At 44.0% G+C, this 18,941-nt stretch overlaps 1 protein-coding gene across 4 annotated transcripts in view; it reads left to right on the top strand.

Moving 5' to 3' along the window:
- Positions 1 to 18,941, top strand: part of epha7 (eph receptor A7) — a 380,177-nt gene that overhangs the window by 351,678 nt on the left and 9,558 nt on the right. For all 4 annotated transcript variants that reach the window (XM_072251662.1, XM_072251664.1, XM_072251663.1 and 1 more), the window contains exons 15-16: positions 8,407 to 8,600; positions 11,478 to 11,633. In XM_072251662.1, coding sequence (XP_072107763.1) covers positions 8,407 to 8,600; positions 11,478 to 11,633 — 350 coding nt within the window. The remainder of the gene's footprint in view (positions 1 to 8,406; positions 8,601 to 11,477; positions 11,634 to 18,941) is intronic.

Raw genomic sequence — 18,941 nt, 5'->3', positions numbered from 1 at the left:
TACTCCAACTGAGGCATTACCAGAACCACTGGGTAACAAACCTGAAATTCCACTGCGGGATAATTATAAGTTCCCAGTGCTCCAAGCTTGATGGGAAATTATCTGTAAGGTGAGAGGCAATTCTATCAAGGTAATATTTAATCAATGTATTCATTTGTGTAAATAGATTTGAAACATGTCAGGCCCTCAATTAGCCTTAGCTAAAGAAAAAAGATGACAATTAATTCTATGCAGGCTACACAATCAAAAGTTGGATTACTTTTCACTGTAAATGCAAGTCCTCTCATGATTTGTTAGCTCCAGTGAATGGAGTGACAGACATCAAAGATTTTATAAAACATTGGGGTAAAAAGATCCGGATTTGAAGCTACACATATAAAAGTTACTGGTGAACGCAGCAGGCCAGGCAGCATCTCTAGGAAGAGGTGCAGTTGACGTTTCAGGCCGAGACCCTTCGTCAGGACTAACTGAAGGAAGAGTGAGTGAGGGATTTGAAAGTTGGAGGGGGAGGGAGAGATCCAAAATGATAGGAGAAGACAGGAGGGGGAGGGATGGAGCCAAGAGCTGGACAGATGATAAGCAAAAGGGATACGAGAGGATCATGGGACAGGAGGTCTGGGAAGAAAGACAAGGGGGGGGGGGACCCAGAGGATGGGCAAGGGGTATATTCAGAGGGACAGAGGGAGAAAAAGAAGAGTGAGAGAAAGAATGTGTGTATAAAAATAAGTAACAGATGGGGTACGAGGGGGAGGTGGGGCATTAGCGGAAGTTAGAGAAGTCGATGTTCATGCCATCAGGTTGGAGGCTACCCAGACGGAATGTAAGGTGTTGTTCCTCCAACCTGAGTGTGGCTTCATCTTCACAGTAGAGGAGGCCGTGGATAGACATGTCAGAACGGGAATGGGATGTGGAATTAAAATGTGTGGCCACTGGGAGATCCTGCTTTCTCTGGCGGACAGAGCGTAGATGTTCAGCAAAGCGGTCTCCCAGTCTGCGTCGGGTCTCGTCAATATATAAAAGGCCACATCGGGAGCACCGGACGCAGTATATCACCCCAGTCGACTCACAGGTGAAGTGTTGCCTCACCTGGAAGGACTGTTTGGGGCCCTGAATGGTGGTAAGGGAGGAAGTGTAAGGGCATGTGTAGCACTTGTTCCGCTTACACGGATAAGTGCCAGGAGGGAGATCAGTGGGGAGGGATGGGAGGGACGAATGGACAAGTGAGTTGCGTAGGGAGCGATCCCTGCGGAATGCAGAGAGAGGGGTGGAGGGAAAGATGTGCTTAGTGGTGGGATCCCGTTGGAGGTGGTGGAAGTTACGGAGAATAACATGTTGGACCCGGAGGCTGGTGGGGTGGTAGGTGAGGACCAGGGAAACCCTATTCCTAGGGGGGTGGCAGGAGGATGGAGTGAGAGCAGATGTACGTGAAATGGGGGAGATGCGTTTAAGAGCAGAGTTGATAGTGGAGGAAGGGAAGCCCCTTTCTTTAAAAAAGGAAGACATCTCCCTCATCCTAGAATGTAAAGCCTCATCCTGAGAGCAGATGCGGCAGAGACGGAAGAATTGCGAGAAGGGGATGGCGTTTTTGCAAGAGACGGGGTGAGAAGAGGAATAGTCCAGATAGCTGTGAGAGTCAGTAGGCTTATAGTAGACATCAGTGGATAAGCTGTCTCCAGAGACAGAGACAGAAAGATCTAGAAAGGGGAGGGAGGTGTCGGAAATGGACCAAGTAAACTTGAGGGCAGGGTGAAAGTTGGAGGCAAAGTTAATAAAGTCAACGAGTTCTGCATGCGTGCAGGAAGCAGCGCCAATGCAGTCGTCGATGTAGCGAAGGAAAAGTGGTGCTTCTGGCACCAACACCACTCACTAGCCCTAACCTATAGGTCTTTTGGAAGTTGGGAGGAAAAAAGGAGCTCCTGGAGGAGGCCCACATAGACATAGGGAGAATGTACAAATTTCTTACAGACAGCAGCAAGGATCAAACCCGATCTTACAGCTGGCCCGTGTAAAGTTTTGCGCTAACTGCTGCATTCTACTGTGCTGCCTATTTAGGATTAGTCATAGTCATACTTTATTGATCCCGGGGGAAATTGGTTTTCGTTACAGTTGCACCATAAATAATTAATAGTAATAGAGCCATAAATAGTTAAATAGTAATATGTAAATTATGCCAGTAAATTATGAAATAAGTCAGGACCAACCTATCGGCTCAGGGTGTCTGACCCTCCAAGGGAGGAGTTGTAAAGTTTGATGGCCACAGGCAGGAATGACTTCCTATGACGCTCTGTGTTGCATCTCGGAGGAATGAGTCTCTGGCTGAATGTACTCCTGTGCCCACCCAGTACATTATGTAGTGGATGGGAGACATTGACCAAGATGGCATGCAACTTGGACAGCATCCTCTTTTCAGACACCACCGTGAGAGAGTCCAGTTCCATCCCCACAACATCACTGGCCTTACGAGTGAGTTTGTTGATTCTGTTGGTGTCTGCCACGCTCAGCCTGCTGCCCCAGCACACAACAGCAAACATGATAGCACTGGCCACCACAGACTCGTAGAACATCCTCAGCATCGTCCAGCAGATGTTAAAGGACCTCAGTCTCCTCAGGAAATAGAGACGGCTCTGATCCTTCTTGTAGACAGCCTCAGTGTTCTTTGACCAGTCAGTTTATTGTCAATTCGTATCCCCAGGTATTTGTAATCCTCCACCATGTCCACACTGACCCCCTGGATGGAAACAGGGGTCACCGGTACCATAGCTCTCCTCAGGTCTACCACCAGCTCCTAGTCTTTTTCACATTAAGCTGCAGATAATTCTGCTCACACCATGTGACAAAGTTTCCTACCGTAGCCCTGTACTCAGCCTCATCTCCCTTGCTGATGCATCCAACTATGGCAGAGTCATCAGAAAACTTCTGAAGATGACAAGACTCTGTGCAGTAGTTGAAGTCCGAGTTGTAAATGGTGAAGAGAAAGAGAGACAAGACAGTCCCCTGTGGAGCCCCAGTGCTGCTGATCACTCTGTCGGACACACAGTGTTGCAAGAATACGTACTGTGGTCTGCCAGTCAAGTGATCAATAATCCATGATACCAGGGAAGTATCCACCTGCATTGCTGTCAGCTTCTCCGCCAGCAGATTAGTTATGATAAGTATGTGTAGGTGAACATTTTGGGTCCAGCGACCATAATGTCATTAGTTTCAAGTTAATTATGGATAAGGATAGTTCTGGTCCTCAAGTTGAGGTTCTAAATTGGAGAAGGGCCAATTTTGAGGAAAAAGGATCTAGGAAGAGTGGATTGGGATAAGTTGTTTTCTGGCAAGGATATGTTCAGTATGTGGAAGGCCTTCAAAGGCGAAATTTTGAGAGTGCAGAGTTTGCATGTTCCTGCCAGGATTAAAGGCAAAGTTAACAGGCATAGGGAACCTTGGTTTTCAAGGGATACTGGCGATCTGGTTAAGAAAAAGGGAGAGGTGTATAGCAGGTATAGGCAACAAGGAACAAATGAAGTACTTGAAGAGTATAGAAAATGTAAGAAAATACTAAAGAAGGAAATCAGGAAGGCAAAAAGAAGACATGAGGTTGCTTTGGCAGATAATGTGAAGGTAACCCAAAGAGTTCCTACAAGTATGTTTAAGAGTAAAAGGATAGTAAGGGACAAAATTGGTCCCCTAGAAGATCAGAGTGGTTGTCTATGTGTGGAGCCTCATGAGATGAGGGAGATCTTAAACAGTTTTTTGCATCAGTATTTACTCAGGAAACTGGCATAGCGTATATGGAAGGAAGGGAAACAAGCAGCAGTGTCATGGAACATACAGAGATTAAAGAGGAGGAGGTGCTTGCTGCCTTACAGCGAATAAAGGCAGATAAATCCCCCAGGCCTGACATGATATTTCCTCGGACCTTGAGAGATACTAGTGTAGAAATTGCAGGGGCCCTGGCAGAAATATTTAAAATGTCCTTAGCCACAGGTGCGGTGCCGGAGGATTAGAGGGTAGCTCATGTCGTTCTGTTGTTTAAAAAAGGCTCCCAAAATAAACCAGGCAATTACAGGCCAGTGACCCTGACATCAGCAGTAGCTAAATTATTGGAAGGTGTTCTGAGGGATCGGATATACAAGTATTTGGACAGCCAAGGGCTGATTAAAGATAGTCAGCATGGCTGAGTGCGTGGTAGATCGTGTTTTACAAAACTTGTAGAGTTTTTCAAGGAGGTTACCAAGAAAGTAGATGAAGGAAAGGCTGTGGATGTTGTCTACATGGACTTTAGTAAAGCCTTTGACAAGGTCCCACATGGGAGGGTAGTTCAGAAGGTTCAGACACTAGGTATCCATGGAGAGGCTGTAAACTGGATTCGAAATTGGCTGTGTGGGAGAATACAGAGAGTGGTAGTGGATGATTGCTTCTCAGACTGGAGGCCTGTGACTAGTGGTGTGCCTCAGGGATCTCTGCTGGGACCATTGTTGTTTGTTGTCTATATCAATGATCTAGGTGATAATGTAGTAACTTGGATCAGCAAGTTTGCTGATGGCACTAAGATTGGAGGCGTTGTGGACAGTGAGGAAGGCTTTCAAAGCTTGCAGAGGGACCCGGACCAACTAGAAAAATGGGCCAGAAAATGGCAGATGGAATTTAATGCAGACAAGTGTGAGTTGTTGCATTTTGGAAGGACAAATCAAGGTAGGACATACACAGTAAATGGTAGGACACCGAGGAGTGCAGAGGAACAAATCGATCTGGGAGTTCAGATACATAATTCCCTGAAATTGGCGTCACAGGTAGACAGGGTTGTAAAGAAGGCTTTTGGCATCCTGGCATTCATAAATCAAAGTATTGAGTATAGGAGTTGGGATGTTATGGTGAGGTTGTGTAAGACATTGGTGAGGCCAAATTTGGAGTATTGTGTGCAGTTCTGGTCTCCTGACTAGAGGAAGGATATCAGTAAAATTGAAAGAGTGCAGAGAAGATTTACTAGGATGTTGCTGGGTCTAGGAGTTGAGTTACAGGGAAAAATTGAATAAGTTAGGACTTTATTCTTTGGAGCATAGAAGAATGAGGGGGGATTTGATAGAGGTTTACAAAATTATGGGGGGTATAGACAGAGTAAATGCGAGTAGACTCTTTCCACTTAGATTAGGAGAGGGAAATACAAGAAGACCTGGCTTTAGTGTGAAAGGGGAAAGGTTTAGGGGGAACCTCTTCACTCAGAGAGTGGTGGGAGTGTGGAACGAGCTGCAATCTGACGTGGTAAATGCGGGCTCACTCTTAAGTTTTAAGAATAAATTGGATAGATACATGGATGGGAGAGGTCTGGAGTGTTATAGACTGGGTACAGGTCAATGGGTCTTGTGGAATAAAGTTTCAGCACAGAGTAGAAGGGCCGAGTGGCCTGTTTTCTGTGCTGTAGTGTTCTATGGTTCTAAGTAAACACCAGAAACTATTCGGGATCATCTGTATGGTTTGCAGAACTCTGCTCTGCTCTGGTGAGAAGAGAGTAAACCAAAAGTGGCTTTGTGTTTAAGAAGGGAAGCAAATGTAAGGTGAGGCTGCATCTTATTCAGCAGAGATTTAAAACCGAGCATCTAGCAACCATCTGGGGATATGACAGCATCATCAGTAGGGCCCAAAGTCGAACTCTGTCAAAATCTGCCTTACAACCTTCTTCACATTCTGTCTTATCATGCCAGCCTTCTCCCTCTCCCCATTTTGCAGATTGTTATGGACCAACAAAAAACAAAACCCATGGCCTCAAGGAGACGTGAATTTGAAATGGTTCAGGAGGAAAGGAATTTGGCTGCAGGTTTCCAGTTCAGTGCTGTTCTCCTGGCATCACAATTTAAGCGTAACAATATCTGGGTGTTACTGTGTGACAGCCCTCAGTGTTGATGGTAATCATACTGTCAGAAAAGGGAATAGAGATAGTTAGCAAAACAACAGCAGAGGAGCAATTTCCATTCCCTCCTTCTCAGACCCCGTCAAATGGGAAGATTCATCCCCTGCCACCACTCTTCCAAATTTTGTGTTAGATTACCCCGAGAAAAATGTGAATCTAACTTCAAAGTCAATCGGGTACACTGCTCTTGAAACAAGGCTTGGTTGATTTGTATATAAGACACAGGAGCAGAATTTGGCCCATCAGCCCAGTATTTGCTCCTCAATTCGATCATGGCTTAGTTTCCCTTTCAACATCATTCTCCTGGTCCTGCCTTCTCTCTGTAACCCTTGACATCCATACTAATGAAGAATATAACCTCCACTTTTAACTATACCCAATGACTTGGCCATCCACACATTCCACAATATCACCACCCTCTGGCTAAAGAAATTCCTCCTCATCTCTGTACTAAAGGGACTCACAATGTTCCTTTGAATCAATATTCAACGTAAAATGAGCAACTGGGAGTCAAACTGATCTCCTCAATGAAAGGGATGTATTCTGTCATCAGTACTGCTATCTTCTACATTACCCCGAGAAAATTGTTAGGCTAGCTCCCAGGTCAGTCAGGTGGCTGTTGATCTCTTGAGACAAGACCTGCTTCATTCACAAGGTTGCATGAGACCATAAGACATAAGAGTGAGGGGGGATCTCATTGAAACCCATTGAATGTTGAAAGGCCTTGACAGAGTGGATGTGGAGAGGTTGTTTCCTTTGGTGGGGGAATCTAGGACACGAGGACACAGACTCAGAATACAGGGATATCCACTTAGAATGAAGGTGAACACTGAGCGTCATAGGAAGTCATTCCTGCCTGTGGCTATCAAACTTTACAACTCCTCCCTTGGAGAACCAGACCCTCTGAGCCAATAGGCTGGTCCTGGACGTATTTCCATCTGGCATAATTTGCATATTATTATTTAATTATTTATGGTTTTATATTGCTATGTTTATACTCTATTCTTGGTTGGTGCAACTGTAACGAAACCCAATTTCCCTCAGCATCAATAAAGTATGTCTATCTATCAATCTATTTATCTATTTATAAAGAAGAATTTCTTTAGCCAGAGGGTGGATAATCTGTAGGATCCATTACCATGGGCAACTATCGAGGCGAAGTCATTGCATATATATATATATATATATATATATATATAAGGCAGAGATTGATAGTTTCTTGATTGGTCAAGTCATGAAGGGTTACAGAGAGAATGCAGGAGACTGGGGCTGAGAGGGAAAATGGATCGGGCATGACGAAATGGAGCAGACTCGATGAGCCAAATGGCCTAATTCTGCTCTTATACCTTATGGTCTTACGATTGATCAGCCTCTGCTTTAAATATACCAAATGACTTGGCTTTCAGAACTGTCTGTGACTTTGAATTCCACTAATTCACCACCCTCTGGCTAAGAAAATTCCTCCTCATCTCTGTTCTAAAGGGACCCAGAATATTTCTCTGAATCATTGTTTAACTTAAAGCAAACAACAAGGAGCCAAGCTGATCTCCTCAACGGAAAGCAGTAGATAGATTCCCTCATCGGTACTGCTGGTAGTCAACAAAACAGGAGTGGTATGAGTTTATTTCAAACAAGAAATTGCGGGTCTGTCCACATCGAAATCAAAAGCATTTTTCTAAGCACAGTGTGACTTTGCTTTATACTGCTGGTGAATTACTTTAGAGTGTGGGAGAACTTGCTTTACTCTCTTCTCATTACTTCCATCAGGGAGGAGTTACAGGAGCCTGAAGACACATTCAATACCTTTGGAAAAACTTCTTCTCTGCCACCAGATCTCTGAATGGATGATAAACCCAGGAACACCACCCCACTATTTTGTTCACTTTTTAACATAGAACACAGACCAGGACCTTCAACCTACAAAGTTGTGCTGACTTTTTAACCTACTCTAAGATCAACCTAACTCTTCCCTCCTATATAACCCTCCATTTTCCTATCATCAATATGTCTATCTAAGCTACTTTTTTATTTTTCATTTATTTCTTGTCACCATCATCATTATGTCCCTTGTTCAATGACGTGGGTGATCATGGTCTTTCCATGACCATGATTGCTTTTGGCCATTGCCTTCTTCTGGGGAGTGTCTTTACAAGATGGGTGCCCCAGCCATTATCAATACCTTTCAGAGATTGCCTGCTTGGTGTCAGTGGTCGCATAACCAGGACTTGTGATGTGCACCAGCTGCTCATACAACCGTCCACCACCTGGTCCCATTGCTTCACGTGACCCTGTTTGGTGCTACACTTCGCCCAATGGTGACCTCAGGCTAGCAGAGGGAAAGAGTGCCTTACACCTCCTTTGGTACAGATGTATCTCCACCCTGCTACCCCCAAATTTCTTAGTATTTTGTATGTATTGCATTGTACTATTGCCACAAAACAACAAATACCAGTGATAATAAACCTGATTCTGATTCTAATGCACTAATCTACTTTCACCTCTTTGTCGTCAAGGTTATAAAGGCTATCGAGGAGGGTTACCGTCTCCCTGCTCCCATGGACTGTCCACCTGGTCTTCACCAATTGATGCTTGACTGCTGGCAACAAGAACGCAGTGAGAGACCCAAGTTTGACCAGATAGTCGGCATCCTGGACAAAATGATCCGGAATCCAAACAGTCTGAAGGTTCCTGTGGGGACTTGCAGTAGGTGAGGGAGAATATGGACACAACTCTACTGCACGGCAGTGATGGCAGGAGGGGGATCAAAGTTTTGCATAAGTGGAAGTGTTAAGGACATGGAGTTACAGGTTCAATCATGATGGCTTCTGTTCCTAGTAGCCCAGTGTAATATCGTAGCTTTTAGCATAACACTTTACAGCACAAGCTGTAGGATCACGGTTGAATTCCCACTGCAGTCAGTAAGGAGTTGGTACGTTCTTCTTGGGACCATGGGTTTCCTCTGGGTGATCCGTTTTCCTCTGTAGTCCATAGACCTATTGGTTATGCTTGGTAACTTCCGAGTACGCTGTGTTTGTGCCGGAAGCATAGGAACACACACACGGTAGAGTAGCAGTTACTGCAACGCTATTACAGGTCAGGGTGTCGGAACCGCGAGTTCAAATCCTGCGATCCTGTGTAAGGAGTTTGTGTGTCCTGTCTGCGGAACGTGTGGGTTTCCTCCGGGTGCTCCGGTTTCCTCCCACAGACTAAAGGTGTGCCAGTTAGTAGGTTAATTGGTCCTGTGACTAGGCTAGGACTGGTAGGTTGCTGGCGGCACAGCTCCAAGAGCCAGAAGGGCCCATTCCGTCAATCAACAAATAAACAGCCAGCACATAGAGTCATTGAAAGGTACAGCAGAGAACCAGGCCCTTCGGCCCATCTAGCCCATTCCAAAGCCATGTAAACTGCCTACTCCCATCGCCCTCCTTACACTTATGTACCTATCTAAACTCATCTTAAACGTTGAAATCGATCCCACATGCGCCATTTGTCCTGGCAGCTCATTCCGCACACTCACCGCCCTCTCAGTGTAGAAGTCCCCTCGTGTTCCCCTTAAACTTCTCATCTTTCACCCTTAACCCATGACCTCTAATTCTAATCCCAACCTAAATGGAAAATAATCCTGCTCGGATGGTGTTTGTCGCATTTCACTATATATCTCAATGTACATATGGCAAAATAAAGTCATCTTTATCTTTAAAGGATGCCTACGCCTTGAATTTCAATTCATTAACACAGCTTGTTTCAGAAATTGTAGAGTTCAGCACAAAAACTCTATCGACCATGATGCCAGTGTAAGCAAGTGGAAGGGAAATTACAAGATCAAAATGGTGAACGTTTGCAGCAGGTTGTTGTGCAAAGGGTCCTGAGAGTGTTTGTGCACAAAATCATAACCGTTTGGTTTGCAGGCGCAATTTATCAAGAAGGCAACGGTATGTTGGCCTTTATTGCGAGAGAGGTTGTATTTAAGATAAGGGAGGTGAGCTGCAACTTTACAGGATACTGATGAGATCGTTCCTGGAGTATTCCGGGCAGTCCTGCTCTTCTTACTTGAGAAAAGATGTATTGCATTTGGAGGTGGTGCAGAGAAGTTTCAGGAAGTTATCTCTAAAGCTGAGGGGGTTGGCTTGTGAGGAGAGATTAGGTCACTTGGGACTATAGTTGCTGGAATTCAGAAGAATGGAGAGGGGATCTTACAGAAGCATATAAAATTACGAAAGGGGTTGATAAGATAGAGCAAGTAAGTTGGTTCCACTGACAAGTGAGACCAGAAATAGGAGACATAGTTCTCAAGATATGTTCATTCGTTCATTATGTGCCATGTCGTATAATGTGGGCGATCATGGTCTACAGAAATTTTTTACTGAAGTGGTTTGCCATTGCCTTCTTCTGGACAGAGCCTTTACAAGACAGGTGACCCCATCCATTATCAGTTCTCTTGAGAGATTGTCTACCTGACGTCAGTGTTCACACAACCAGGACTTGTGATATGCACTAGTTGCTCATACAACCATTCACCACCAGCTTCCATGACTTCACGTGACCCTGACTGAGTGATTAAGCAGGTGCTACACCTTGCTCAAAGGTGACCTGTAGGCTAGCAAAGGGAAGGAGTGCCTGGCACCTCCTTTGGTAAAGATGTATCTCTACCCCACCACTGGAAGGGATATGTAAAGTTATGAGAAGTATAGATAAAGTAGATGATCAAAGTGCAAAGTAAATTTTACTATCAGAGTATTTATATGTCACCATATACAACCCTGAGAATCATTTTCCTGTTTGCATACTCAGGAAATTTATAGAATAGTAGCTATTACAGGGTTTGAGACTAAGCTTGGGCTCTGCCTTTGGAGCTTCCCTACTCTCAACAACTTGCTCTCCTTTTAAACAAAGGCTTTCATAACATCTTGGTTCAAACAGTCAGCCACACGTTTACAAATTAAACCACCAATGAGAATATTTTGCTCCATTCGGATTCTCCGGACATCATTAAGCTGTCAATTAAATTATTTGCCATGCCATGGATACAGAGAACATTATACGCAGAAACAGGGCCAGTGGCCCATCTAGCCCATGCCAAACTATTATTCCGCCTAGTCCCACCTGGACCATAGCCCGTCATACTTAACCAAATTTCTCTTTACTGCTGAAATCGAACTCACATCCACCACTTCTGCTGACAGCTCATTCCACACCCACATGACCTTCTGATTGAAGAAATTCCACCTCAGGTTCCCCTTAAACATTTCACCCTTAACCTCCAGTTCTAGTCTCACCCAACCTCAGTGAAAAAATGTCTGCTTCCATTTATATTACCAAAACCCTTCAGAGTTTTGTATTGCTCTATCAAATCTTCCTTCATTCTTCTACACTCCAGGGAATGAAGTGCTAATCTATTCAACATTTGCCTATAACTCTGGTCCTCAAGTCCTGACAACATTCTTGTAAATATTCTCTGAACACTTTCAATCTTATTGCTGTAGTTAGATGATGACTGGTTTCTTTTTAATGTGACTCTGTGATTTGCTTACAACATTGGGAGTGTATCAGCTGAGGTAATTTTATCTGGTCTCCCCCCGTACAGACCAATCAATCCACTTCTCGATCAGCATACCCTCGACTTCACATCCTTCCGTGGTGTAGGTGATTGGCTTCAGGCTATCAAGATGGAGCGATACAAGGATAACTTCACAGCCGCAGGGTACAGCACGCTGGAGTCAGTGGCAAGGATGACCATTGAGTGAGTTAAATGCCAAAAATCAAAATCTGACTCCATTATAAAGCACTCGTGTTGTTGACCGCACAATAAAAGGAATGAAAATAAAGCTGCAAACACGAGGAAATCTGCAGATGCTGGAAATTCAAGCAACACACACAAAATACTGGTGGAACACAGCAGGCCAGGCAGCATCTCTAGGAAGAAGTACAGTCGACGTTTCAGGCCGAGACCCTTCGTCAGGACTAACTGAAAGAAGAGATAGTAAGAGATTTGAAAGTGGGAGGGAGAGGGGGAGATCCAAAATGATAGGAGAAGACAGGAGGGGAAGGGATGGAGCCAAGAACTGGACAGGTGATTGGCAAAAGGGATACAAGGCTGCAGAAGGGAGAGGATCATGGGGTGGGAGGCCTAGGGAGAAAGAAAGGGGGTGGGGAGCACCAGAGGAAGATGGAGAGCAGGCAAGGAGTTATTGTGAGAGGGACAGAGAGAGAAAAAAAGAAAGGAATGAATGAATGAATAAATAAATAAAGGATGGGGTATGAAGAGGAGGAGGGGCATTAACAGAAGTTAGAGACGCCAATGTTCATGCCATCAGGTTGGAGGCTACCCAGATGGAATATAAGGTTGTTCCTCCAACCTGAGTGTGGCTTCATCTTGACAGTAGAGGAGGCCGTGGATAGCTTAATAGTTTTTATTCCATAATTAAGCTGGAAATACTTCAACCTAAAAATTTGATTTCATTCTACAAATAAATCCATATTGAGCAATGTGGTGAACGTGCTTGTCTGAAATATAACATATAACATAGAACATCAAACACTACTGCACAGTGTAGGCCCTTTGGCCCACAATGCCATGCCAATGTGTACCATCTCTAAGATCAATCTAACCCTTTCCTCCCACTGAGCCCTCCATTTTCCTTCCATCCATGTGCCTGTCTAAAAGTTTCTTCAACGCCCAAAATGCATCTGCCTCCACCACCACCTCTGGCAGGGCATTCTATGAACTTACCACTCTCTGTGTAATAAACCAGTCTCTGACATCCCCCCTACATCTTCCTCCAAACACTTTAAAGTTAATACCATCATCATCATTACATGCCATTTCAGATGATACGGGCGATCATGTTCCCATGACCATGATTGTTCTTGGCAAATTTCTCTACAGCAGTGGTTTGCCATTGCCTTCTTCTGGTCAGTGTCTTTACAAGTCGGGTGACTCTAGCCATTATCAATACTCTTCAGAGATTGTCTGCCTGGTGTCAGTGGTCACATAACCAGAGCTTGTGATATGCACCGGCTGCTCATACCTCCTCCCATGGCTTCACGTGACCCTGATCGGGGGGCTAAGCAGGTGCTGCACCCTGCCCATGGGTGACCTGCAGGCTAGCAGAGAGAAGGAATGCCTTACACCTCCTTTGATAGAGATATATCTCCACCCTGACACCAGGCAAGTTTAAAGGTGTGCCTCTCTGTAATAGCCATTTCTGCTCTGTGAACAAATAATATTAGAATCAGAATCAGGTTTATTATCACCGGCATGTGACGTGAAATTTGTTAACTTAGCAGCAGCAGTTCAATGCAATACATCATCTAGCAGAGAAAAAAATTATATTGAATAGATTTCTTAAAATGTGCAATCTAAATCTTCCCTCAAACATAATCCTCCAGTTTTCTGTCATCCATGTGCCTGGGAGTTTCAAAACTCCCCCAATGGATCTGCTCCTACCACCACACAGGCAGGGCATTCCACACCTCTCTCTGTTAAAGACCTAACATCTGACATACCCCCAATACTTTCCTCCAATCACCTTAAAACTATCCCTCTGGTGTTAACCATTTCCTCCCTTGGAAAAAGGTCATGTCAAATATGAAATTGCAGCTCATATGTGCTTGCAGAATAACTAAGTATTGCTCATCCCCATCATCCTGAAGTGTGCAATGTCAAGAGCTAACACCCAAATCATATTCTTTGTCCTCATTGCCAAGACTTCCTGTGCAACTTCACACATGTGCCTGGACAGCTGTACCCATGGAGGTCACGGTCACTGTCAGTGGACCTCAGGATCACTGCAAACTGAAGACATTGACCTCTACCATATCTCAGTTTCATACCCACTGCTGCAAAATAGGAATGTCACCCAAACTAAAGGTGTCAATACTCACGTCCTTCTACAGACGCGCATCCTAACATGCTGCATCACTGCTTGGAATGGAAACTGCACTGCAGCAGACAAGAAGGCTGTACAACGGGCAGTCAAAACTGTGCTACACATCACCAGCACCAACCTACCCACCATGGTGGACATAATTGGACAGATACATGGATGGGAGGATGGGAGGTGTATGGAGGGATATGGTCCGTGTGCAGGTCAGTGGGACTAGGCAGAAAATGGCTTGGCACAGCCAAGGAGGGCCAAAAGGCCTGTTTCTGTGCTGTGCTATGTATAGAAAAGTGCTGTAAAAAGGCCAGTAACATCATGAAGGGACCCACCCACCCTGCTCATGGACTGTTTGTCCCACTCCCATCAGGGAGGAGGCTATATAGCATCCACACCAGGACCACCAGACTCAAAAGCAGTTACTTTCCCCAAGCAGTAAGGCTGATCAACACCTCCACCCCTCCACACCCCCAAATACCACTACTTTATCGTTTGCTGTCAGAGTCACCTTATGTACAGACACTCCTGTCCCTAGTGTCACTGCATGGACATACAATCAATCTATTTATATAGGCTATCTTATGTATTGTATTTATGGTATTTTTATTATAATGTTCTTTATCATAGTGCCTATTCTTTGTTCTGCACTGGATCCAGAGTAACAATTATTTCGTTCTCCTTTACACTTGTGTACTGGAAATGAATTTAAACAATGTTGAATTCTCTACGCTGCTCAAATTCAAGGTGCGGGATATGCCTGCAAGAAAATGGCCTGGCACAGCCAAATCTCAGGATTGTATACGGTGATATACGTGTACTTTCACAATAACATTTACTTTGAACTTTGAACTTTTGAGCATGGTTATTGTCATTCTGTACACAAGTGTAAAGAATAATGAAATGATTGTTACTTCAGATTCAATGCAACATAAAAAAACATAGTAAGCATAAAAATATAAATGTAATGCAATATTATAAATCACAATATACAAGTAACGGCAAAGGGCCAGCGTATGGGGGATGAAGAGCGCTGAGGGGCTGTGGTGAGGAGAGACTGATGTGGATGGGGGGGGCGGTATCCTTATCTGCCCTTCTTCAGGAACAGAGTGCTCGGACAGCATCTGCCTACAGCTCTTGGGCGTGAGCCACACCAACTCTGTTTCAAACTTTTTTTTTGGAAAATTTCCCAATTTTTGTTCCCCGAGTAGATAAATTCGGCGCCAATACTAAATGCAACAGCGTTTTAGCACACCATAAATGAATACAGTCTAATTTCTTGGCACTCAATCTTTGAGACATTCCCAAACACTTTTAGATGATCACAAAGCTGCTTTAACGCTATTAAAAAATAGTAGTGTAGTTTCTAGTCCCTCATTTTGGGAAAAAGCCTAGGGATTTTCAGAGTTTACAAGGAATGCAAAGCTCTAATCCTTAAATCACCAGTAAAAATCCTGGAATCCCTTGGGGATGAGCACTGCCTGCTTTAGTCAGCCATTATAAATGGGTGTGTTGATTATAGGAAGCAGCAGAACGTTGAATATTAGTAGTGGTTGTTAATTTTCTATTTTCCTAGAGAATTGCAGTGAACAACCCCAAAAGATTTTATGAATAACATGCAATAAAATATAATTCAATTTTGGCTATAATTTGCTTAGTTTAGTTTTTTTTAGACTTTGTGATTTGAACCTAATTAATCTGAGAGCTTTAATTGATAGATTCACTGAGATGTAGTTTCTGCCCGACCACCCCTCCCCCTCCCCAAACACATAATAGCAAAACTGTCCTCGCACCAGAGGAAAGTGAGCTGCTGGGTGTAGTCACTGAGCTGTGACTTACATTTTACAATCACAATCATGATCAGGATCAAGATTTAATATCATTGGCACATGTCGTGGAATTTGTTGTTTTGTGGCAGCAATACAATACAATACATTTTTAAAAATTATAAATTACAATAATATAAGTTAGAGAAAGCCCTAATTCACTCAATCTTTCCTCAAAAGGCGTGTTTTCTAATCCAGGCAGCATCTTGGCAAATCTCCCCCGCATCCTCTTTAAAGCTTCCACATACAGTCGTCCCTCGGTATCCACGGGGGACTGGTTCCAGGACCTCCCGGGGATACCAAAATCTGCGGAAGCTCAAGTCTCTTATATAAAATGGCGTAGTATTTGCATATAACCTACTCACATCCTCCCATATACTTTAAATCATCTCTAGATTACTTATAGTACCTAATACAATATAAATGCTATGTAATTAGTTGTTATACTGTATTGTTTAGGAAATAATGACAATAAAAAAAAGTCTATTCAGTACAGACGCAACCATCGTAGCTCTTCTGGGGAACGCTGATGCTGCCTCGCCGTCAGCCGATGCCGATTCTCCCGCGATCTTTAAGTTCTTGAGGCTGTAGCACTTTACATAACTAGCCAGCCATCCCTTACTAGCCTTAAACTCCTTCCTCTCACTCACAACGAACAATGCGCAAACATCGAGTGCTGGAGAGAGACTGAGGATCTGTGCAATGGCGGGAGGCTACAGCAGATTACGCCTACACATCACCTCATTCACGTGGGTTCAGCATGGCGCACGGCAAATCCAAGTTTTGCTTTTTGGAACTTACTGGAATTTTTTTTCCAAATATTTTTGATCCGCGGTTGGTTGAATCCGCGGATGCGGAACCCGCGGATACGGAGGGCCAATTGTACTTCCCATAATGAGGTGACCAGAACAGAACACAATATCGCAAGTGTGGCCCAGCCAGAGTTTTATAGAGCTGCAACATTATCTCCTGACTTTTGAACTCAATCCCCCAACTAATGAAGGCCAACACACCATATACCTTCTTCAGAATCAGAATCAGGTTTAATATCACTGCCATATGTTGTGAAATTTGTTGTTTTATGGCAGTACAGTGCAATACATAATAAAATATACATTTATTTATATCTATATCATGATATGCATATAATTTTAATTAAAAATGTGCAAACAGAACAAAAAGGAAAAAAAATACTGAGGTAGTGTTCACAAACAAGAGGAAATCTGCAGATGCTGGAAATCCGAAAAACAACACAAAATGCTGGAAGAACTCAGCAGGCCAGGCAGCATCTATGGAAAAAAAAAATTACAGTCAACATTTCAGGTCAAAACCTTCAGCAGGACTGGAGGAAAAAATAGATGCTGCCTGGCCTGCTGAGTTCCGCTGGCATTTTGGGTGTGTTACTGAGGTAGTGTTTATGAGTTCGTTGTCCATTCAGAAATCTGATGACAGAGGTGAAGAAGCTGTTCCTGAAACCTTGAGTGTGTATTTCCAGGCTTTTGTTGGTAGCAATGAGAAGAGGGCATGTCCTAGGTGACGGAGATCCTTAATGATGGGTGCCAACTTTTTGAGCCATCACCTTACGAAGATGTCCTGGATGCTGGGGAGACTCGTGCCAATGATGGAACTGACTGAGTTTACAACTTCCTGCAGCTTTTTACAATCCTGTGCAGTGGCCCCTCCATACCAGAGCACTTTATCAAACTTGCTGTAAGCAATAGATGACACAATGAAAAAGTAGACCAGTGCTAAAAGTAATTCTAGCACCATTAAACTATATGATGTTAGTAGGTGCCTTCCTAAGACTGTCGCAACATGGGAAGAGGCCTATTAGAATACCAGAGTTAACCAAACCCGTCCAATCCTCAGAACATCCGTACACCAGGATTCTCTAGTTCTTTCCTAAGCCTAAGACTTACCCTTCCTTATATCCAGAGGGTGTCTCTCGCCTGCCCAAGTATTCCCAGAGGCAATTACTAAGGTACTGAACGTCCACAGAGCCTCACTTGATAAAACAAGGTGACGAGGGCAACGGCAGCATCGGACTTCCACCGAGCCCGCCAGCGAAGCACTGACATGCTGGGCTGAGGAGCAAGAGTCACAACAAAAACTGCTGATACTTGGAATCTGAAAATAAAAAAAGAAAATGGGAATCACTGGTCTCTTAAATGCAAACAGCCTTCCTGAAAAGATAATTGGCAGGTCAGCTGTTTCGAACTACGCTCCCAAACTGTGGAATTCAATACCTAATCTTATAAGGGATGCAGACTCAGTTGAAACTTTTAAACACCAACTCAAAACCTATTTATTTAACCTTGTTTTTAACTAACATCCTTTTATCTTTTACTTTCTTGTTTAATTTATTTTTTTAAAATTTTATTTCTACTTTGTCTCATTGTAAAGCACTTCGAGCAACATTGTTTGTATGAAAAGTGCCCTGTAAAAACGCTATTATTAATAGGATGGCGGGGTGGAGATACGTCTCTCCCAAATGAGGTGTAAGGTGCTCCTTCCCTCTGCGATCCAGCCGGTCACCCTTGGACAAGGTGTAGCACCTGCTTATCCCCCCCCCACCGCCCAGATCTGGGTCACGTGAAGCCACGGGAGCAGGTGGTAGATGTCCGTATGAGCAGCCGCTGCATATCACAAGTCCTAGTAATGTGACCAGTGACGCCAGGCTGACAATCTCTGAAGAGTAGGGATAATGGCTGGGCTCAGCCCGTCTTGTAAAGACACTGCCCAGAAGAAGGCAATGGCGAACCTCTTCTGCAGAAAAATTTGCCAAGAGCAGTCATGGTCAGAGACCATGATCATCTACATCATACGACATGGGACGTAATGATGGTGATGATTATTAGTATTAAATTTGACCTGTCCCCTGAAACCCTCACTAATTTTTATAGATGCACTGTAGAAAGCATTCCTCTAGGGTGCATCACAGCCTGGTATGGAAGTTGTCCTGTCCAAGACCAAAAGAAGCTGCAGAAGATCGTCAACACGGCGCAGCACATCACACAAACCAATCTTCCGTCCTTGGACTCTCTCTACACCGCACACTGCCGGAGCAGTGCTGCCAGGATAATCAAGGACACGACCCACCCAGCCAACAGACTTTTCGTCCCTCTTCCCTCCGGGAGAAGGTTTAGGAGCTTGAAGTCTCGTATGGCCAGATTTGGGAACAGCTTCTTTCCAACTGTGATAAGACTGCTGAACGGATCCTGACCCGGATCTGGGCCGTACCCTCCAAATATCCAGACCTGCCTCTCGGTTTTTTTGCACTACCTTACTTTCTATTTTTCTATTTTCTATTTATGATTTATAATTTAAATTTTAATATTTACTAAT

The sequence above is a fragment of the Mobula birostris genome, chromosome 2, assembly GCF_030028105.1.
Source record: "Mobula birostris isolate sMobBir1 chromosome 2, sMobBir1.hap1, whole genome shotgun sequence".
Classification (NCBI taxonomy): Eukaryota; Metazoa; Chordata; class Chondrichthyes; order Myliobatiformes; family Myliobatidae; genus Mobula; species Mobula birostris.
Note: the sequence above shows the minus strand (reverse complement) of the source record. Positions and strands in the feature narration are given on the sequence as shown.